The 22,968-nt window shown below is 37.4% G+C and overlaps 2 protein-coding genes across 2 annotated transcripts; one reads left to right on the top strand and one right to left on the bottom strand.

The window, feature by feature from the left end:
• The first annotated feature begins 983 nt into the window (after positions 1–983).
• On the top strand, positions 984–9,030 carry LOC128792815 (cytochrome P450 2J2-like). The gene is made up of 9 exons (XM_053951612.1): positions 984–1,154; positions 2,169–2,331; positions 2,834–2,983; positions 4,467–4,627; positions 5,469–5,642; positions 5,877–6,018; positions 6,661–6,848; positions 6,962–7,103; positions 8,852–9,030. The coding sequence occupies exons 1-9, from the start codon at positions 984–986 to the stop codon at positions 9,028–9,030; spliced, it is 1,470 nt and encodes a 489-aa protein (XP_053807587.1).
• A 767-nt stretch (positions 9,031–9,797) lies between these two features.
• On the bottom strand, positions 9,798–22,871 carry CAPN10 (calpain 10). Its single transcript, XM_053951611.1, has 14 exons — positions 22,794–22,871; positions 22,220–22,427; positions 20,715–20,846; positions 20,289–20,485; positions 18,795–19,012; positions 18,145–18,286; positions 16,487–16,653; positions 15,660–15,943; positions 14,989–15,191; positions 14,377–14,632; positions 13,125–13,324; positions 12,502–12,547; positions 11,134–11,159; positions 9,798–10,567 (listed from the first exon to the last, which is right to left on the bottom strand). Exons 2-14 carry the CDS (start codon positions 22,361–22,363, stop codon positions 10,564–10,566), a joined length of 2,019 nt encoding a protein of 672 aa, XP_053807586.1. The 5' UTR covers positions 22,364–22,427; positions 22,794–22,871; the 3' UTR covers positions 9,798–10,563.
• Between the last annotated feature and the right edge of the window lie 97 nt (positions 22,872–22,968).

The raw sequence follows: 22,968 nt of genomic DNA, 5'->3' as shown, positions 1-22,968 counted from the left end.
TTAACTGTGTTCTTGAACAAAATGTTGAAAAATATTGTGCAATATATCAGTAAGGATGAAAAGTAAGTTTCAAGTTAAAGTTTGCTACACACTGGTACAAATCCTTCTGGTAAACTTATGGGATCCACAAATCAGTAAGGATTAGAAGTTTTGCCTGTTTCTTCCATTTATTTGATCTTTTCCACAGATCTAATAGAATCTGTGCATAGTTTCATCTCCAAAATTTGAACCAGAAGATTTTAAAACTTAGCATAAAATTTTAAAAATTTAAAAAGAAAAGTTGGAAAACATAATATAATTTGATGGATAGAAAAATAATCTCTTTCTAGTGTTCACATAATATCATAACCTAGGATGTGATAAAAGGGGAAAGAAGATAGTCTTCAAATTATTAAATTACCTTTTGTTTTTCTTACTAAAGACAATAATTAAGCTTTATGCTGCATGAACTCATTCTTTTACAACTCAGAGACCTGAGATATTGTGTAGATTTTTCTTCTTGTGTAAAGTAACCACACAATAATTGTAGTATTTCAGAATGACAATAACTAATGCATTTCAATGTTTAACTACGTGAAACTGCCTGAGGTGTTACCATTATGGAAAAACTCTTGAAAATCTTGGATAACTATTCAATAATTGGCACTTTGACCCACTACCAAGACTAAGAAGGAAACAAAATTCTAAGTGAAAAAAGAGACAGATCACAATTACAGATCATAAAAAAAGGAGTGGGTGTGGCTTGGCTAGCCACAAAGGATCACATGGTTTGGTTTTCTAGGGACTTCAGCTTGGGAAAACTGTAGATTGCCAGAGAGAGATGGCTACAGAAGGCATATCCTTAGAAAGAGTCTGAATTCAGTAGAAGAAACATCTTCACAAATCCAAATTTTCAGAAGAAGTCATAGACAAAAAAAAAAAAAAAGAAAAAAAAAAAAGACCAAAAAAGCCAAAACCCAGTGAGAAGTTAAAATTTTGATAAAATGTTGGGGATTACTGAGATTTTTATAGCTCTAGTAGTGTCTCTCCTGATTTTGCAGTTCCTCAAGCTGCAATGGATCCGTACCCAGCTTCCTCCAGGACCAGTTCCCCTCCCCATCATCGGAAATTTGTGGCTGCTGGACTTCAAACTACGCCGAGAAACTCTCAGCAAGGTATTTATTTATCTCTGTGGTTGCAAATCAGTCTGAATCTATTTTAACTTAAATTATGCATTGCATAGGAATGGCCTAAAATGCCATTTTTTTAAACCTCAAGCTTGATTACCAGCCAGTTTCAACGACTCTGAGGACCCTTCAGTATTAAAAATATTTCTGAGTAATAAACATCACCATAGTTTTAGTCCTTGCTGTTTTCTCTCTCTTTTGGTTACATTCTCAAAAGCAGTGTCATAGAATGGTATTTCATTGGCAGTTTCATTCTGTTTCTGTGTTGATATCCAGCCCTGTAAGTCACTTCTAGCAGAGCTCTCCTTTCCTGACACCAATGCCACTGGAACGTCTCCATCAGAAGACCAAACACGTACCCTAAACAGACATTTTTTTCCCTTGTTTTTACAGCAAAAACATTTCTTATCTGCCATAAACAGGTTACTGCTAAAACAAAGCAGGAAAATCTGATTGCTCTTATGTTTAAAACACAACCAATCACACCAACCAAAACTATTTTTAAAAAGTAAGGAACTTACTTCCCACTGTTACAGGGAAAAATATAAGCATGATGTGAGGAACAACAACAGAGGAAAATAAGAAAAATCCTGTGGAAGCTGTAGAAAAGAAAGCAAGAACAGTTCTTTGCTTTCTTTTTAAGTTAGATACAAGAAAATACCATAATTTTGGTTCATTAATAAATATTAAAAACTCTGGGAATTTGCCTGTAATGACTTGTTCTTTGATTCAGAGCTAACAAAGTAACCTGCTGGTTTTCTTTCTGTGAAGTTTACAGAGGTGTTCTTCTGAGAGATGTCTTTAGCATCTATTCCATAAAGAGCAATTATCTTCTGTTCCCAAAGCACATTAATAACAGAAAGATAATTTTTTTTTTCTAAAACCTGCAATTCAATTTGATGCCAACAAATGAGTTTAGTGACAACTACAGAAAACGATTAAATAAACTGAGATTTTAGTGCATGCTTTATAGTGACAAATTTCCTGTTATCATCTCTTCAGTTAACCAACATGTACGGGAACATCTACACGCTGTGGATGGGACAGACACCTCTGGTTGTGTTGAATGGATACAAAGCAGTAAAAGATGGCCTCATCACCCACTCAGAAGAAGTTTCTGGAAGACCCCTCACCCCTTTCTACAGGGATATGATGGGCGAGAAAGGTACAAAGTGTTAGACAAGAATGAGATACAACAAGGTGTAAAGGAAGATGTTTTCATGTGCACACACATCAGTACTGCTGTACCAGGGGATAACTGGGCTTTCACTGCAAAAATGTTACATGCAGTGCTAAGCATGTTAAGGAAAAATCAAAAATGTATTGTCTTATAAAGCACATCAGTCAGTCTTTTTCCTTCCCAATAGATCCAAAGGAATACTTGCCTGGAGAAGCTGCCCTTCAATTTTATTATTTCTAAACCAGGAGACTGCTCATGTGGAAGGTATCTATAGACAAAGCTGTTCAGTCCTCACCAAAACCCCCTCAGCTTCCAAGGACACATTTAGGAGCAGCTGGGTGTCATAAAATCCTAGGGACCAAAACTCAGCTTCTAAAATCATTGTATCTTGTTAGTGAAATACAACCTCATCTAAATCAAAATTTGCCTCCTGCAGTGAAAAGATTTCCCCTCCCAGCAATGAACTAAATGTTTGTGTGTTTTTCAGGTATTTTCCTGACAAATGGCCACACCTGGAAGCAGCAGAGACGCTTTGGCATGACAATTATAAGAAGTCTGGCACTTGGTAAGAACAATTTGGAGCATCAAATTCAAAGAGAGGCCTGTCACCTTGTGGATATCTTCGCAAATACAAAAGGTAAATTCACTAGAAGAACAACACTTAGAGCTCTTCCTGAAATATTAGGGCTGGTAAAAGTTTCACAGTACATTTTTACAAGTAATACAGATATTGTCTACATTAGTAGGACTTCCACTGGCTTCTTAACTGCATTCTTTGCAAAAAATGTTTTGTCTGCACAGTGGGCAATATAAAATTGTTTCTTTTTAAATAAGGAGAGTTTAAAATATGTTTATTATCAACACAGCTGGTAATGATTCTTACACTCAAGGAGTATAGAAAAACCCTCCTTAAAATACACAATGTATGACCTGCTGGAAGTCATTCTAGGACAGCAGGCTTTTAGGATTTGGCAGAGAAAGAACCCCAAAACAAGGAATGTATCATTCAGTTATCCAAAAAAAATCTTCTTTTCAATGTTTGGATGAAATAGAAACCAATAGAATTTTAGCAAGCTGCCAAAATAAAGCAATTAAATATAGATATTCTGAGCAGCCAAATCCCTCACCCACACCGTGTTCCATGTGAAAACACAGAGAGGTTGCCTGAGGTCTCTCTCCAACTCTCCTTGGACCAGGCCATCTCTTTTCCAAGAGCAACATTCACACATCTTTAAAATGTAGGAGATGAAAAAAATAATCTACTGTGAGTCCCCGTACAGCCCAAAGCTTTACCTGTCATGCAATCCCTGCTCAATTTTAAACTCAATAAATGTATTTTCTCTTTCCAAGAATAACCAAGAGCACTGGACTGTAGTCAGAGATGTATTTTCCATAGAAGTATACTTCAAAGGTTGTCCTTGCCATTGAAATGTGTACTTAATTTATTTTTTTCTGGATTTAATCCTTTTCAATGGGAGATGTATTCTACTCTATTATATGAGCTTTGCCTTTTCAGTCTGTGGGAAAAAAATATATCTATGGTTGGATTGTTAAGCTGATACTTGAAAACCAAAAAGATATAAGTCATTTCAACAGAACTAAGAAATGAAAATTCTAATTCTTTTTTTCTGGTTTTTTTTTGTGGGTTGTTTGTTGGGTTGGTTTTTTTGGGGTTTTTTTTTTTTGTTTGTTTTTGGTTTTGGTTTTTTTTGTTTGTTTGTTTGGGTTCTTGTTTTGCAGGGGGAGGATGAGGATTGTTTGGTTTGGTTTTTAACTGCAAAACTTAAATATCTACCTCCATATTTGAAGGCATATCCTCTAATTAATTGTTTGTGTTTCCACACAACCCAGACCACAAGTCAAAGAAGGGGAAGAGATTTTATGTTTGTCTACTCAAAACTGATTATCACTGTATTTTACAAGAGTAAAGAGCAGATTGAAAATTAAGATTCCGTGCACTTACAATTCATGCAGTTAATATATACTAAACTAGGCTTCACTTACATGAAATTTTTCTAAAAATAGTTTGATCCCTTGTTGTTTTTACCATTAAAAAGTCTTCGGCGTTTTTCTTGTTGCTGTCTATTCAGAAGTTCTCACAGCACCTCCCATATTCACAGGCAAACCTTTTGACCCCCACACTTCCGTCGTCCGTGCAATCGCAAATATCATTTGTGCTGTTGTTTTTGGTCATTGCTTCTCCAGTGAGGATGAATCTTTCAGCAAACTCATCAAAGCTATTTATTCTGTGATCTACTTTCAAGGTACTATCTGGGGCAGGGTAAGAATCTCTTTTCTTGTTCCTTAAGGTGCATTTGCACTTGACAAGTCAAAAGAAATTAAAAGTCAGAGACAATTATTCACAAACATTTCCATTTCCAAACATACCATTGTTCTACAAGGCACAGTGAAGTAATAAAGTAATACTTTGTATATATAATTATTGGCTTCTAATCCTTCTTTATGTCTGTAAATCGCATCCTGAAATTAAAATTCTAGATCATCACTGCTTTTCACAGATTTCCAATGAGCAATCATTTGCAGAATCCTGTGTATTTAAGATTCTTAGTTCTTAAAATGAAAACAGCTTTCATTTTTATTTAGTCTTGCAAATCCAGAAAGGCAGTTAATAAAAACTAAGTCTTCAAATGGATGCCCTTTTAAAAAGATATCTAGCTTCAATTCATAATTCATATTACCATCAAAATCTGAGTTATTCTGAGCTTCCTACAAGATACAGGTTATAACAAAGGTTCATCACACCAAGAATAATATATTTTAAGTTCTCAAAACCCTAGCTATTGCTTAACTTGTGCAGATTTTGGCACACTGGCATTGTAAAAGACTATCAGGTTCTTCATAAAGGGATGCCTAAAAAAATTACAGTAAAAAATTCAAGGTTGAGAAAAATCTGGTTTTGAGTCAGATTCAATTACTCACCCATTTCAGAACATTATTAAGTATTGATTCAAAAAGTAAAATATAATCACATTCCCAGTATTTAATCTCTCGTGTCTACTGCCTCTCATTCCAATTTGGTTGCCCACGTGTTGTGGTGACTTCACAATTATCAGGAAATCATAACTGGGATCTGACACTTTGCTTTCTGTTTAACACCACAGCTGTATGATGCTTTCCCATGGCTCATGCACCATCTCCCAGGGCCTCATCAGGAGGTGTTTGCATACAACGACTTCATGCACAGATTAGTCATGAAAGAGGTTCAGGCCCATGAAAGACAGAACACAGGTGATCCAAAGGATCTCATTGACTTCTACCTGGCTCAAATAACAAAAGTAAGTATCTGTTTCTCACACTCTCCCTTCCTTGGCTTCAATGCCTACTACAAACACTTGCTGTTTCAGTAACTGCCAAAGGATTTTTACATGCACACTGTATTTGTGTAGCAGCAAAAGTGTTTGATTTGGCGGGCTGCCCACTGTTATCATTAAACAATGACAGTTTTTATGTGACTGGTGAAATACCTGAAATTATCTATTTCATAGTCTTCTTGTGAATATACTCTACAGACCAAGGATGACCCTACTTCTACATTCAATAAAGAAAATATGGTTCAGACTGTGGTTGATCTTTTGCTGGGAGGGACAGAAACAACAAGCACCACCCTTCTCTGGGCACTGCTCTACATGGTACAATACCCAGAAATACAAGGTGAGCAAAAGCACTATCAGAGTGCATTCAACATCACAATAAATATCATTAGTGTAAGTATTAGCTCAATCACTTGCAAGACACCAAAAAAAACCTTAGCTATGTACACAAATGCTGGTACATCAGCAATTGAGATCCAGAAAATGGAAGGTCAATAAATGAAACAAACAGGTGCTTCCCCATCTGGTTCACCAGCAATGCTAGCAGAAATTAGTAGTAGCCCCAGTTTTACCTCACTAGAAGGGACTGGCAAGACAGAATAACAAGTTAAAGACATTTCATATGCAACCTAGTCTCCTCCTAACCTTCAAAGTAGAAAAGTTTTTAACAGACATCTGATCTGATACATATTTATAAACAATATAAATTATACCTGTAATTTCAAACTTTAATCCATTTTTTGAAACACACAATTGTACTATCCTCATCAATATGTCTTAAATGAGACATCATCCTGTGATTCAGGTTGATCAACTGAAACCTACACAGCAGTCAAACCACATGCCAATGCATTTCAAAGCAACATAATTTCTTTTCTTTCCCTCGGACAGGACATTCTCATACAAAAATCTGCTGGAAATAAAGGGGGGGAAGAGGGGGGTTTGAGGAGTGGGAAATTAAAGTATTTTCATTTGTCTGCAGAAAAGGTTCAAAGAGAGATAGAGGCTGTTCTGGAACCCTCCCATGTCATCAGCTATGAAGACCGTAAGAAGCTGCCCTACACAAACGCTGTGATTCACGAGGCTTTGCGCTACAGCAACGTCACCTCTGTTGGGGTCCCTCGACAGTGCCTGAGGAGCACAACTCTGCTGGGTTTTCACATTAAAAAGGTACAGAGGATATCCCAGTTTCTTACACCTTTGAACTGTTAAATATTTAGCATTTATATGGCATAGAGAGAAGGAAAATCTATAGAAAATAAGATCTCTGCTGCTTCTTGCAGGGCACGCTTGTGTTGCCAAATCTGCACTCTGTGGTCTATGACACTGAGCACTGGGCAACCCCTTGGAAGTTCAACCCAGATCATTTCCTAGATTTGGATGGCAACTTTGTGAACAAAGAGGCATTCTTACCTTTCTCAGCAGGTAACACACTGACCTTGAATATTCCTGCTTGCTCTGTTTCGCAACAAGATTAAAAATAATAGTTCTAAAGTTCTAAATTATTAAAAAGATACATTTATAAAAATGTATTTGACTAGATTGACTATTTGACTGATTTGAAAGATTTAAAGTCAGGTCTTTTGCTGTAAAAGCCACAAATATTGTGCATTTTGTATATTTCATATATTCAAACAGAATATAAGTATGACTGGGAGACACAATGTTCTTTCCTTGGCATATGCAGGGTTCCTATCATAAGGATATCTGAGCTTCTTATTTCTTAATGTGTTGAATCAAGGTAATTCCCTATAAATCAAGATAATTCCCCTAAGTCAGGAAATTTATTTATTTTCACCTTACAAAAAGGAAGGCAAATAACAAAAGAAATGTGATTTTTCAAAACATACAGAGAAAATCTGTGAAGAAGTAGGAAACCAAACCTCAGTCTCCCAAATCCTATGTTAATAGTCTAGCACCATGTTTTCTTGTATCTGTAGAAAACTAGCAAAATCCAGTAGATTTTGTAGGTTTTCAGTAGAATATTATTAGGCAATCAAAAAAAATTTTTACTTTTCAAAAGCATATTATAATGTATAATTTAACTAACTTACAGTGCAAAATGCAGGGATTCAAAAATGTGGAGGGGGAAAAAAGTGAGGGGGAAAGAGTGAAAAGCAATATAAAACAACTGTAGCAAGTTTCTCTAGTCTACCAGTTTCTCCAACAAACTGATTATGAAAAACAGCAGCACAAAAGAGGAAAGTGGTATCATTACTAAAAATTCATAATAAAACCACTGGGAAACAGCTGAAGGTTTTTTGTGTTACTGTGACATTATACTACTACACACTTCTTGTAGAGAAATAGCAAAGAGCATACTGAGTAACACGTGAACAGATTAAATGTAGTAAATCTAGATATTTTTTTAAATTCTCTAAATTGTCAGTAAATTCTAAAATCATCTTTGCAAAACAGGTATTTACCATCTTACCTCCTTCACTCACCAAATGGCTATGAATCAAGACAACTAATTTGGGCTCCAATTTCAACTGTGGCATAGGACTATAACTTGTTCTGGTTTTTTTCAGTTTATTTAATCTGAGTATTTAGATATTCTGAATATCTTTGGTTTTATTAGCCTGGAATATATAGATATCCTGAAATATCCTGTGTAAACAATATGCCAAAATGAGTCACTGAGTCTATATATCACTGCACATTTCAGTCCCTTAGCTCACACATCTGCCTCTGACAGGGCTACAAGGGCCCAATATACCCCTCTGAATTTCTGTTAAAGAAATCCTGATTACATCCTTCTCCTTGGCTTCAGAACTGCATCCCACAATGCTCCAGCCCTCCCTTCTCAACAACCAAAATAAGACTCTGAAGTATATGAAGCTTTTTTAAAATCTGGCTTAGCTAAGAAGCAATTCATGGCTCTCACAAAAAGAATCAACAATAGAAAGGGAGAATTGCATGCATGCTCCAGGGGTGAAAAAAGACTAAACAAACCCAATCAAAACACCAAATCAAACACTTGACAGAGGTGCACAGTTTCTCAGTTAAATGTTTCCCCACCCTCCTCCTAAAGCATCTTCTGTTCTTACAGAAGGAAATAGGAAATAACTATCTTACATTAACAGAATTTATGGAACTCAGTAGAATTTTGTGCAAAGTTCTTTTACAGAATTTAACTTTACTCAACCAACTCTTCTGATTTTCCTTTGCAGGGCACCGTGTATGTCTGGGGGAACAGATGGCACGAGTCGAACTGTTCATCTTCTTTACCAATCTCCTTCGGGCATTTACATTCCAGCTCCCTGAGGGGGTGGAGAAAATCAATCTGGAGTATATTTTGGGTGCAATACTGCAGCCACATCCATATAAACTCTGTGCTATTCCACGCTAGTCTGCAACACACTACAATGCTGAGAGACTTCAACCTGTTAGTAAGTGCAGATCCTTTAAAAACATGCTTCACTATCTCAATTCTATTCAGATGGAGGTAGCTCAACACAGCAAATTAATAGTTTTTATTTAGGAGGTCTGACCTCATCTATTGAACTTTCTGAAATAAAAATAAGTCTACTTGCCAAACTCGCATAATTGAGTCTTCAACATACACAAGGACACATTATTTCCCAAAAAATATATTTTCACACTCACAGTAGCAGTGAATTAGCTGTAGGATGTTAGAGAAGTGGCCTGTATCAAGTAGTTTCCTGCATGTGTGCTCTGTAGGTATCACACTCTTAAAATGGGACAACTTCTCAGTAAAGATGCTTGAATAAAATTTTCTTCAGTAAGCTTTTACTCTTCTGAGTTCACAGGTCTTTTCTTAGATCTTCTTGCAGGAGGTAACAGACTATACACACATTTAGTGTTGATTCTTTTGCCTTTCACTCTCCTACAAAGTATTATATAGTGTAGCATAAACTTCACACATACAAAAATGATTGTAGTATGGATGCTCTCATAACCACAACCCATTTAGAAATCCTTATATCTTTTTTCTACTTCCTCAGTATCCAATTTCTATTTCATCACAACTTGGGTCCATGCACTTTCACAAACTTTTCCTTCTGTTTAGAAACATTGTTTTATTATCCAATAATTTCCTATTTGACAAGAAAGGAACAGCTTTTCAAGAAATTAAGAAAATAAAGATGTCAACAGTTGTTTTTGTAGGTACAGTAGAGATTTATTACTCACAGCGTTTTCTTTTCTTCTTTTTCGACATTAACAGAAGTGGAAGGTTTTGACCATTTAAAATTCAGCCAAAAGCATCCTAAATCCTTTCAATTTTCAAAGTTCAACAGGAGCTAGCAGAAATTATGGCAGGATGTAGTTAAAAGCAAAAGTAGAATACTACATGTTTCTGGGACATAAAACTAATGGAAGACTTGATTGTCTTCGCAAGTATTTCCAATTATTCCCTTCCACTAAGTGAAACCCCAGGTTTCTAACACATGGTAATGTTTGCTACCACAGAACAAATGCATACTTGACATCATTGAAATATTTCACTTTTTAAATAAAAGCCATTTTAAAACTTTCAATGTCACTTTATTTTCATTGAGGAAAATATAACATTTAAAAAATCCTGCTTGAATAAGAAACACTTTCAAACATAAATTAAGAACAAACTTTTAAACTGCACATTTCTTGCAGCAAGGGTATAAGGGCATGTTTCCATAAAACACATTCTTACAGATTTATAAAAGCAGTCTGACAGGATAGTTCAAAAGCTTTCAAGTCTTGTCTTTTTTATTTCTGGCATTCATTAAGAAAACTCACCAAAAAAATCTTTCTTTTGAACCCATCATCTGCTTGGTTCCCTAAAGGGCCCAAGGTAAAGTGCTCAGCAGCAGGACTGGCAGTGTCAGATACAAACTTGGACTTTTTCCACTCCAGTGTATTTTGATGGTTCTTGAGGTATACCCTACCTGAAAAAAATACTCCAGTTTTTCCTCTATGTCCACCACCCCTTTGGTCACATGAAGTTATTCTGTCGGTTGATTTTTCTTTTTTCCCCAATAAAATATTATTTCACAATCACAGAATGGTTATAGTTGGACGGGACCTTAAAGATCATCTTGTTCCAATCCCCCTGCCATGGGCAGAGAAATGTTCCACAAGACCAGGGTGATCAGGGCTCCATCCAAACTCGCCTTACATGTAAGCTTTATGGTTTTCTTCCAAAACCGTAGCTTGGGTTAAAACATGCACATAATTCTTCATATGTATTTTTGAAGAACTGAGGTACATGATAATTTGCTGTACAATGCTCCTTTTAAAAATGTGGGAAGACCAAATATTCAGAGTGTTCATGATTAGAAGAGGTATTTTTCACAAAGAAGTCGTTACAGGCCTGACAGTGGGTACCAGTGAAAAACAGCTGGGCTAAGAGCATCTTCTTGTTATTCCATTTAAAACTGAGAAGAGCAAGAAATGAGGCATTCCTTGGCTTCCCAATGTTTCTTGAAATGACAGGGTGAGAATTCCACGCTACCTTTTCATCACAGTTGTAAAGGAAACCTATAAGAAAATGTGCAATAGAGAGAAAAAAAATCTATTTCATCAGGTTTCTTTGTCAAGAACAAATTAAAGTGAATCAGAGAAAAGAAAGATTTAGAAATGAAGGTTAAAATGCAAGCTTTTCATCTGAAACATCCTTTAAAAAAAAAAAAAAACTTTAAAACTCACTAATCTCATCACATTAGTAACTAGAGAACACAGTCAAACTTTTAGAAAAATACACTGATATCCAGCTCTGCTGTTACACATCTTTTAGACATCACTAGCCCAAAGTGAGGCAGACTGCCTGGAACCTTCAGGAGCTAAACCCCTGAAAGTATGAAGTCCAGTCTTTAGAAACGCCCATATTGTTGAAGATTAGATTCAGACATTAATTTCTCCCACTGATAAGAAATATATAACTGCAATTTCCAGATTCTTGAAGCTGTCCTGAAGAATCTAAATTGTTTATTTCTTTGATTCTGTTTCAATAAATAATATAAAGAAACATAAGTTTGAATAGATTCCTTTTTATATAACGGCCTTGCAACATTTTGTTCTCAAAACAATGGTAACAAAGGACCTTCACTGCATAGTTCAGCTCCTAAATATTAAAGTAACAGGAACCATATGGAAAGTACACACAGGTCTGTGCCCACTTTGTGAAGCGCACAAAATCCATACTGTTTGTGTGGTTTTAAGAAAAAAATGTTATCCCTGGTCAACATGACCCACATTCAGAAAATGAGTAAGCCAATTCTACACTTGGGTGAAGAGTTTTTCCTACAACTTTTGCTTTGTTCAAATCTCAGAGGGAAAGACCCAAGTATCTAGATGGTCTTGTTCCACCTAATAAGCAGAGTGTTATCAAGGACATGTTTTGATCCACCAACAAAGTAATGTATCTTTAAAGCACTGTTAAAATAATACTTTATTTTTTTAATTAAAAACATTTTAACCAATACCCAATAAAAACACCATAAGTATTAGTTACTCAGTATTCACATTCAAGCCTTTTATATTACATGCCTATCTAATCAAGCAAAACAACCCCGAAATCTGAAATAGCTGTCATTAACTTGATCAAAACAACTTGCACTCCAGGAGGGATTATAATGGTGGGATGTTGTATGGGCTGACTGTAGGGAAACAAATAAAAACCTAATCTTCTCATTTTGCTGTGATTTCTTAGGCCTTTACAACACTATAACATCATTAGAATTTTAAAACTGCAATACAGAGGATACCAAATATCAAAACCAATCAGATGGAGGAAGGATACAACACATAGTTAAAACAAGCAGATCTGTGGTGACACCACGAATGAATACATAAAATATATCCATCAAAATATATCACTTACCTCTTGTAATACTTGTCCAAGTGTCTCCTGGCTGTGAATGCGCTTCCTGTTGAAAACACAAACCACACTTATTTCTGCACAATGCATTGGGAATCTTGCAAATATCAAGTATTTATCCCACTTCAAAAAGAGAAGTTATATCAGGCTTTGTTCCACATCCTTTCCCTTAGCAAATCTTTCTGCAGTCTTAGTGCAGTCTTATGGAATTTACAATTCTGATTCAGAGCTGTTGTTATTCACATCATAGTTGGAACTACCTGGAATAAGGCCGGCTACTCATCGCATTTTCTCAAAAACAACCCTGAATTTTAAAAAGCATTGGTAACTTTCAGCATAAATCCTAACATTGATGATCCAGCTGGTAATTAATTACTTAAGTGTCATCTCCTCCAGCAACAGACATCTGATATTCACCAAGTAATCCAAGATTTAACAAATACTACCTTTTTTAGTCATTCTTCCAACATAATCAGTGGTAAGCAGTGCATGCAAGCAACAAATACAAAGACTTCACAAAAGGTTTCCATCAAGACAACATGTTACTGCCCATTGAAAATACACAGTCATTTCCATGCATCCTGTAATACATGCACTAAAAAGACTAGAAAAGCAAATAAAAGTACCTGTCTATTTTGGTTGCTATGACCACTGTAAAATTGCCTTCTGTATTGGGCAAGTATGTAGAAGGAATAATGACATAATTTCCTGCAGGAAGCCTGCAAAGTCGGCTGACTTCCTGGGAATAGCAGTGAGGAACACAGCTCACCAGTGGCTCCAAGTGTACAAAAGAAGTAGTTTGTGGTTTCCAGCCGCTGTTAGGCACCTGCAAAAAAGAATGCAAACATGCCTACCATTTAATCTGTTTCAGTCTCACAGTGTTTCACTCCTAGGACACTACAGTGTGATATGGTCCATCTCTATTCCAAATACTCTGCTGTACAGAGCTAGAGAGAAGAGGAATGGAAAAGCTTCCAGAAAACCCAGATGGCAGTACTAAGAACAGATGAATCATTCCTACCCTGTTTGTATACAATGTACAGAACCTACTACTCACAGCTGTAGAGCTTTCTGTTTTCTAACCTCACTCTTCTCTGCTGCAGCCTAAAGCACTTGTTTACTGCCTCAGGGATCTGCTGAACAGACTGTGTCCTTCCTATATCTAGTAGTCTTTCCTGTACTAAAGTCATATTAGACTTCATCTCAGTCTCTTATAGGAGTAAAAGAAATGCCAATCTTTCTTCACATATTGTATACTTGAAGTTTTATGATTACTTCTGGTGCCCAACTCCAGACTTTTCACTTAAGCAACACCTTTTCTTGAAGCATGTTTTCTAAAAATAAACCTTTTGCTGCAAAATAGTTACTTAAGCAGCAGCTTCTCAGATTTACATTTATGCAGCTTACATTTATTACATTTGAACACTGGCACACACATGTTGAATCTGTATCTATCCATATCAAATCAAATCTTGTTTTGTTTCTGATCACCTGCTCAAGATATCACAGTCCTTTTGATCCAATATCATTTGCCTATGGATATTTTATTATTAGACACAAAGAAAGTAAGTTTTCATGACAAATTACCAAAAGGTCTGGTCCTCAATTACTAGGGCACCAAGATTCTTTGCAAATTCTCAAAGGAGTTCATCATTGCTAAAACTAATTAAGAACCTTGTAAGAATTCAGTGGAACCAATTATCTGGTTACTATGCTATCTAACTACCTAAGTTATTCCATATCTTTCATGGGCATTACAGAGCCAGCCTGTGTTTCTCCCAGAAGCAGCAAGACCCTTGCAAACTGCAAGGAGCCCTGTGCTGTCAGACTAACCTTCACTCTTGGCAAACAAGCAATCAAACTGACCAGAAGGCTTACCTGAAAAATATGGAAACCTATTGGACAACACTTGCTATCCAGGCAGTGCTGACGGAGGGTGACTTTCACACTGCTTTTCCCTGGTCCTGCAGGAATGGAGAGGGGAAAGCAAGGATTGATATGGAAGGAGGGGAAGTTCCTGCTACCTCCAGCATTTAGCCCATTCTTCCAGCATCCATGCAGCTGCACTGTCTCCCATTCGCCAGCTGGGAGTTCTTCACAGAGGGTAGCATCCATGGGTGGTGGCTTTAGTTCACTATCAAATATAAGTAAGAAAAGAAACTAAAATGTATAAAACACATACTACCAGAATATAAACAAACCTGGCCAGCTTTTAAACAGCTGCCAATGCTACATTTTGCCTCTGCATATAGCACTAAGCTGCAGTTTAGGGTCAAGATGCTACTTCTTGTTAGTATTTTAAGAAGAGGTAGTAGCAGCTTCATGACAAAAGCAAGGCACTGGGAAACTTGCATGAATTCAAAGACAATACAATGCTGTCACACAGCACTCTGCACAACTCTTCAAAATATTTTGAATGTTCCCACTTACTGCTACACTTGTATTTATATCAACAAATTCAAGAAACATTCTGTTTAGCTTTAAACCTACCTGAGAGAGATCCTTCCCGTTGAAAATACACGAAGCAAGAAATTCCCTACTGCATCTTTCAGAAAAGTGCTGGGAACAACAAGATAAAAGCCAGGTGAAAGGTCACAGCACACATGGACTTCTCTATCGTAGGAATGGCAGATGGTACCTACAACTGGAGGAGCAGAGAGGGTCTTTGGAAGGTTAAATCGTTTCTTCTCCACCTAGAATAGATGCATAACGATGTGTGGTGGTTTAGGAAAAATGACTAGCTTGTAATAAAACTAAAAATTATCAAATATTGTTTAAAACATTTTTAAACATGCATACATTTACAAATGAAACAAAGACAAGAGTATCAGCAGATGACCTGAACATCAAAGAGAAGGAGGAAGAGTTAATACTCAGGAGTAAATTTAGGAATGGCTTCAAGCAATCAGCCCAAAATGTCACGCACTAATTTGGAACAATCCCAAGTGCTCAGTGATAAGAAGAAAGTACTAGTCCAGTAGTAGTTTGTACAGACAGTAACTGTGAGATAAACAGAACCATTCCAGCATAAACCAGAGATAGAAAATTTGTGACTAGTTGAATTGTATCACTGGCATGGGAAATGAATGATTTTACTCAAATGTTTCAGTTATGCTTTTAAACTTCTATTTGCAAAGAGAAAAATGTCACTTTTGTATTACCTTCCAGACATGCAATCCCACAGCCTGGTAATTCTTTCCCTGTATGCCTTCAGTCAAAGATGGATTTTCCTCTGCTAAGCGAGTTGGATTTTGAATCCTTCCAGCCCAGTCAGTGCTGTATTCCCTGTGTTTCTGCAGCAGAGCAATGCACACCTCACTCGATTCACAGACCCTCAGCCAGAACTTGGGGTTGGTAGGGAAGCTGCTGTTGTTGCGGCAGCCACCTGCAGACTGGCCTCTCACCCAGGATCCAAAGAGATTCTGAGAGTGATACAGCACTTTCTCTAACAAAATAAGAAAACCATGGTGTGGATTTCAGACATGGGAAGCTGCTTAATTTTACACAACAGGTATATGGCAGAGATTCCCCAGCCCAAGAAAACATGCTGTCATAGCCTGACACTTCCCCAAAGCAGAAACTCATAACCAAGATTTTGAGAGGCATGAGAATTAATGCCACAGTTAGTAATTACAGACTGATGACATAATTTTTACAAGAAACTGTTACTTGAAATCTCAAGTGTATATACCACTCAAAGCAAAACATCACAGGGCTGTCCAGAATAAAAGCCTTCTAGACAGATGACACTAATCTCTCAACCAACCTAGCAAGTAACTAGATTTCCTAGAAATATCAATGGTTTCTCTGAAGATCTTTAATTCCTCTTGTCCTTCTGTTTTTCAGTAGAGACAGAAAAGGCCTATGGATCTACAGGAGAGGGGAAAACTGAGAAATTATGGTCTAGTTGTACCCATTTGCAATTCAAATCAATTCTTCCCCTGGACATAATGTTATTTGCATGAGAAAGATGTCTTCTCATATCTACCTGTATAGAGGCTCTGAAGTTGTCCTTCCTCATTGACTGGAAAGCCCACAGTAATCTCATCAAACTCCCTGAAAAATTCCTCTTCATCAACCCAGAATTCTCCTTCTTGGATCTGTGAGAGGAGTTCTGAAGCAACTACTGGATCCAGCTGGTTCCATCCTTGACCACTGCACATAAGACAGAAGTTAACATTCAGCTCTTTGCCCAGTAGAGTTCAAGAACAATGTTCTACCAAATACCTTACAGAGCAGGACAGCAAGAAGAGATTTCTTCATTTTATTGTGAAATACTTGCATTGAAAAATTCTCTGCACATTGCTAGTCAGTGAGAGGGATCATAGGAAACACAAGTCATAATTTATCAAAGAAAACTTAAAAACAGCCTAATGCCAGACTGGCTGCAGAACAGACTTCTGGGTGAAATAGGTGCTTTGTTTACAACAGTCACTACAGTAAGAAGTCTGAGAGCAAAATAAAGATTTTTAACTGTTGTTAAAAAAAAGAGGTAAAAAAGTAAAACAATCTGTGCTGTCATTGTTCTGAAAGAATTTTAATGCTTTACACCAAAAACTGCCATTTGTATTAAGCAACTGACTACCCCCATGAATCCGTTTGCCAAATCTTGATAAACCAAGAATTTGAACACCTTATTATTTAGGGCTCATGAAAAGCTAGTAGTTTCAACATTTTCCACTGTTTCACTAGCAAAAAAGAACAGTTCTGCACTCAAATAAAACAGGGCTCTAAGGCCATCAAATGAAACCCTATCCTTTTGCAACTACATGGCAACTCACTCTTTGACAAAGAAACAAGAGACCAAGTACATAACCAAAACACTCTCAAAATAAAAAAATCAGCTGAGGTCTCAATATATGCAATTAAATTATTTTTCTAATTCAGGGAAGAAAAATATTTCTACAAAAATATTCATTAACATCACCATATTGTTAATATATTTTAATGCTGAACGCTTGTTGCTTGGGTCAAGAATTGCATGTTCTTTTGTATAGTCAAAACATGCTAACATTTTCCAAAATAAGCAAGTAGGGTCTGCCCTTTCATTCTTGTTACTTTTCTATTTGAGCTGCTACAAATATTTCTGCAAGTCCTTTAAAACAGTTCTCTTCTTTATTTCTACTTTATATGGACTCAGTTCCAGCTTCTCCTACTTATATCAATCTACAGAAATGAGATAACACAAGCAACAAGCATAAGCACCCTTCCTTCTGCTATAGTTTTATAATTATTCCTTTGCTTGTTTGCTGCAGCTGAGCCATGAACAAATGAGAAGAGGCAAGTAAAGCTGGGTGACTACAAGAAACAAACACAATCAAAGATACTTAGATCAATGGCAGAACAACAAAAAGGCACAAAAATCAGAAACAGAAAGTTAGCCAACGCTTAAGTTTGTCTCTATAAAAAGATATGATGACTTGATAAACAAAAAAGTTATTAAAAATTTGGATTGTGAGAACTAGGAGTTCAAATTACTAGCCTCAGAACCAATGAGGTGTGTGATCTCCCAGCTCTCTAAAGAACTGCACACATACTGAATTATGCTAGAGATTATTAGCAGTGTTTGCCTATGCAATACATAGATAAGCTTTGCACTTCAGAACTTACACAAATGGTTTTCCAAATGAATATAGACCTGCTCACCCCTCACACCAAGGCCCTTTCCAGCACCGCCTCCCCCACGGATTTCGTATTCGTAGCAGGAAGATTTCCTTGCCTGACACTTCAGAGAGATTCAATGTGTCTATCACAATAAAGGCATGAAATTCTCCTAGTTCACTTGCACCTGAATAGAAAAAAAAAAATTGAAAATAAACAGAAGACTCTGTTCCATATTTTACAATAACATTAGTGAAAGAAGGCAATTTTGCAATAAAACTAAATTGGTTTTATATCTGTATTAGAACAGCACAAACAGTTCATTTTAGTGACTATAAAGAAATAAAGTAACATTGCAAAGTATATTAACTTGCTCCTTAATCTCAAATCCCTACAAATTCACTGTGCTAAAATTAATTGAGGTTTTCAAGGTTTTTGTTTTTGAGATGCTTTTTCAAGGGAGTACATTTTGGGGGGGAATGCATTTGTTTTTGAGAATTGACTATATTAGCTTCTAATATAAAAAGCACTCCTCCAAAAGCAGCCCCCATCCTGAACTCAGTAACATCCTTAAATCGTCATTTATCCAAACATTTCAAATTGTACCATGAAACTGGCAAGGTACTAGAATCAGCACTTGTATTTGCTGGCTGCCTTGTGCTTTGAAGCCTGTTAATAGACACATTTACTATCACCTCGTCTGGAGTTGAGGACTGAACAGCTTATTACACACTGCTCCTTCAGATTCATTAATCTTCTAAACACTGCTTTCTCCAAAACCATGCCAGTCTTCTCTTTCTCCACATTTTTTCCAGGGCCTTTCAGGGTCCATCTTTCAGCAATTCCTCCAGTCAGATCAACCAAAGCATCTGCCACCTGTCCTGCCCACAACTGCTCATAAGATCCATGCACTCTAAAAAAATTAAACAAAAAAATTAGAAAACACAAAGAAACACAAAGAAAAAGTTTGTATACACAGCAGAACAAAAGAAACACAGTTGCTACACGCTTGCAACCCCACTCTATATCACAATCATGACTGTGCCCTACCTCATAACCCAAAGTAGGCAAGAGAAAGAACATACTATCTTATACAGAACACAACATCTAAAGAATATGTAAGCCATTGGTTATTCCACTGCTAAATGGGATTCCACTGCTTCTTACATTCTCTCTATTCTATTTTAAAAACTACTGTTGTCTAGTACTAGTACATTTGTACCTTATTAGCCATGCTCTACATTATCTTTTGTGATATACTAACTGCATTCTATATAAATATATAGAATATAAATAAAAATATTTCTTCCTCTTCAATTATTCTTTATTCACTCTGCAGAGCAGCACTTTCCTCAACAACCTAAGCAAACCAAGAGACTGCCCCACGTGATGTAGCAGATGCAAAAATATAGCAAAAGAAGTCAAGAATAGAATAGAATTATAATATTGGACAATAAGAGCTCTGGAGACAACAAATATTACATTTCACACCTACAGAGAAGCTTTAACATGACATTGGTGCTTCACAGCTTCTGCTCAATCTACAGCTGAGTAAGCTGCTTTCACAACTGAAGTCTGCCTCTGCCCTCTACTGGCAGCCACAAAAATCTTCTGCTCAGATTCTTTGGGACATTAGACATCTATCCTACCAGTGCATTTTGTCTCCAAATTGCTTTATCTATCTATTTCTGTTGTTGTGCCATAAACCACTAAATAGCTGCATTTTCTTTCTAAAACAGTAAACTAACAAATTATACAAAAGAGCAGCGAAACTCACACAACAAGAGCCTCAACTAGCACAAACTCACTCAATGGTGTTGCTTTCCATGAAAATATCCCCATGCTTTCTGCTTTTCATTGAGCTCTCATTTTCCCTAGTAAAACATCTTCCTTTAACAAATTAGATAACTAATGGACAGAGACTTAACAAACATCATTTGAATCCTGAAAATTCATTGTAGCTTACTTTTCACCAGAATTGCCTCTCTAAGACTATCATACTTCATATGCAACTGGAAGCACACCTTACAGACCTACAGTTTAAAGAGTAACTTCTGCACAAGCCAGGATAGGACCACCAGCAGTCACAATGCTCAGATCTATGCCCAAAGCAGCTGGGTAAAATAACCAAGCAGAAGAAACACACAAGTATTGTAGTTCTATTTCCATCAATAGCCTCGTTCACATACTTTGCATAAGCTTTTTCCAGTAGTGGAAGCCAAAACAAATCCTCTGTCTGACACTGGGAAAAGCAGAGTTTGCCCCCAAGGCAAGGCAGGCGATCATCAATGGTCACTTCCACCCAGTGGCCAAACTGCCAGACCCGGCAGGTGAAACAGCCTTGGTAGGACTCATCTGTCCAGCTGGGCTGACCTGGAGGGATTACCTGCAGGGCAAAAGCCAAAATCAAGGCAAACAATGAATTAATGAATTTTATTTTTTGCAAACAAAACTAGTTTAAAATATACTGAATATGAACCATTTGTAACAAACACAGAAAAAAATATGATAACAAAACAGTGAAAATGAGCATAACAAAGGCAATACTCATATGGCAGCTTGGGACTGCAGAACAATACACAAATGTCAATTAGGTGAAGAAAACTTCTCCATACCTTGTTCAGTAAGTATTTGCTCTTCTGCAAAGCTACACAGGCACACAGGAACCAACAGTCTCCCAAAATTCCTTGTTTTACTTGCACATCCTGCAGATTGTTTGAAAATAACCGAGGAGAGGAACAAATGTCCTAAAATTAAAGAAGAGGAGTTAAAGCGAAATCTTATATGACATTCTAAGGAAGTCTGTGTTTCAGGGACTGGGAGGGCTTCAGAGATCTCTCATAAAATAAGGGAATTTTTACTTCTAGAAAATGTCCTTTTCATACACAGCCTAAGTAAGAAGTAACAAATAAATGGCTTGTGGGGGTATTTTGCATGCACTTCATGAATGTAAACCTAGTTCCCACACGAATTATAGTACACAACTGTCACCATCAGCTGCAACCTTAGCAAAAGCAGTAAGAAGTGAAAGACAACATAATTCATCAGCTCCTTGCTAGACTGATCAACTGTGACAGGGCTGATGCTATCCACATTAAACTGCACATCCCAAGTTACAAAATTTTCAAAATTAGAACAAGGGAGAAATCTTTCCTAGTGCACAGAAAAAAAAAAAGACTAGTTGGTAGCACAAGAGGAAATTTCAGATGCAAAGTCCTGAACACTTAATCTGATCTGAAAGTGAGTTTGTGAAATGGTTCTCCTTATATATAAATACTGTAAGAGATGGAAATTAACTCATGAGTCCTCAGCAGCAATCAAGGTGTAAAGTACAAAAGCAGGAAGCTGCACACTCAACTCCATGAAATCATGTTTGCCAATAACACCTGATAACCAACAGCTCTGTCACTTTTCTACAGACAACCCCAGTCACAGGGGAAAAAATACAACTCAATACAACATGCTTTTTTTCCTCCATTACATTTTTATAGCCTTTTTTTCCCTCTACACAAAGGTAGTATCATAAATACTTCACCTTAAATGGGTGTAGTGCAGAAATGCATTCTAAAGCTTTCAGCTCTAATACAGCTTGCTCTGCAACCCAGCTATAAGTTTAAAAGCAATACGTGTCATATGACAAGTTATAATCTTTAAAAGTTTTCTTTCTTGGTATCAAAGAAAGCAATCACAAAGAAATAGCAACAGGCTTCTAAAAAATTCTAAAATCCCATTACTTATTTTCAAGACCATTATGCAATATATAAAAAAATTTGGGTATGACATAACACTGCATTCTAACTTGGTAATTTGCATAATGAAACATATTTATAATCAAGTATCTGAATTTCTCCTACTGCCACGAAATTTAAAAGCTCTACAAGAGGATTTAAATCAAGCCTACAAACAAGCACCTAGACTAAAAACTGTAACTCATGTATTGTTAATGCTGACATACATTGGTTTTATCACTTCGGTATTTCCAAACAAAACAAAAACAAATAAAACCAAAAAACCAACCAAACAAAAAATCCACCCAGAAGCAGTCATTCAATGCTAACTTGCATTTACTACCTAAAAGCCCAATTCTGCTAAAATCGGCCTTTTATACCTTAAAACTCACCTTAGGTCTCAACCAAGAGATCTCGCCTCTGAATTGGGCAAGCGGGGTACAATAATTAAAAAATATAGAGGTATCACTGGCCGGAAACGTGGGGTCTGTGTAAAGGTTTCTTGCCACCATTAACTGCTTTTTCTCTCCCAGCATTTTCAACACAGTCCTAAACAGCTTTGCCAGCTATTCCTACGACTTTAAATCGCCAGGCATCAACCTGCAACAGAAGCGAGTGTTACCGGGGAATTGTAACAGGGAAACAAACAGGCATGGCGGATTTACTTAGGGATGGACAGCCTCTCGCTGTAACGGAGCACCTGGAAGCACCACAGTGGTTCTTCCAGCACCTGATGCCACCCTACACCGCTCAGCTGGAAGAGAAGGGGTCTCTGAGGAGACCTACACCCTCTCAGGTCCCCTACCCCGCTCTGCGCACACCCTCCACACAAAGCTCCCCCCCACCACTCCTTTCCTCACACCCAGCTCGAACAGGGCCCCTCCGCACACGCCTCCTCCTGCCCACCACCCCCCGTCCCCACAGGAGGTGCCGGCCCTGCCGCCCCCGCTCCCGTTCCCCCCTCACCGCGGGGCGGCCCCGCCGCCATTGCCCGGGGCGGCCGTTACCCGGCAACGCCGGCACGCGCGGCCCCGCCCAGCCCGCGCATGACGGACGGCGCCGCCGACCAATCAGCAGACGCTGCTTGCGCGCGCACCACGCGTTGGCCCCGCCTCCCGGCTGAGGGGCGCAGTGGGGTCTC

Source organism: Vidua chalybeata, chromosome 10 (assembly GCF_026979565.1).
Source record: "Vidua chalybeata isolate OUT-0048 chromosome 10, bVidCha1 merged haplotype, whole genome shotgun sequence".
Lineage (NCBI taxonomy): Eukaryota > Metazoa > Chordata > Aves > Passeriformes > Viduidae > Vidua > Vidua chalybeata.
The sequence above is the reverse complement of the archived record's forward strand: the minus strand, read 5'-3'. Positions and strand labels throughout refer to the sequence as shown.

What these genes read in the sequence shown, in the direction of transcription:
- LOC128792815 (XM_053951612.1), top strand. Translation starts at nt 984, where the DNA reads ATGTTGGGGATTACTGAGATTTTTATAGCTCTAGTAGTGTCTCTCCTG. An exon ending in AAGGTACTATCTGGGGCAGG is followed by an intron (nt 4,628 to 5,468) that starts GTAAGAATCTCT and finishes TTAACACCACAG; the next exon opens with CTGTATGATGCTTTCCCATG. An exon ending in ACAATACCCAGAAATACAAG is followed by an intron (nt 6,019 to 6,660) that starts GTGAGCAAAAGC and finishes ATTTGTCTGCAG; the next exon opens with AAAAGGTTCAAAGAGAGATA.
- CAPN10 (XM_053951611.1), bottom strand. Translation starts at nt 22,363, where the DNA reads ATGCTGGGAGAGAAAAAGCAGTTAATGGTGGCAAGAAACCTTTACACA. An exon ending in CTGGAAAAAGCTTATGCAAA is followed by an intron (nt 19,013 to 20,288) that starts GTATGTGAACGA and finishes TAATTTTTTTAG; the next exon opens with AGTGCATGGATCTTATGAGC. An exon ending in TTGGACAAGTATTACAAGAG is followed by an intron (nt 11,160 to 12,501) that starts GTAAGTGATATA and finishes ATTTTCTTATAG; the next exon opens with GTTTCCTTTACAACTGTGAT.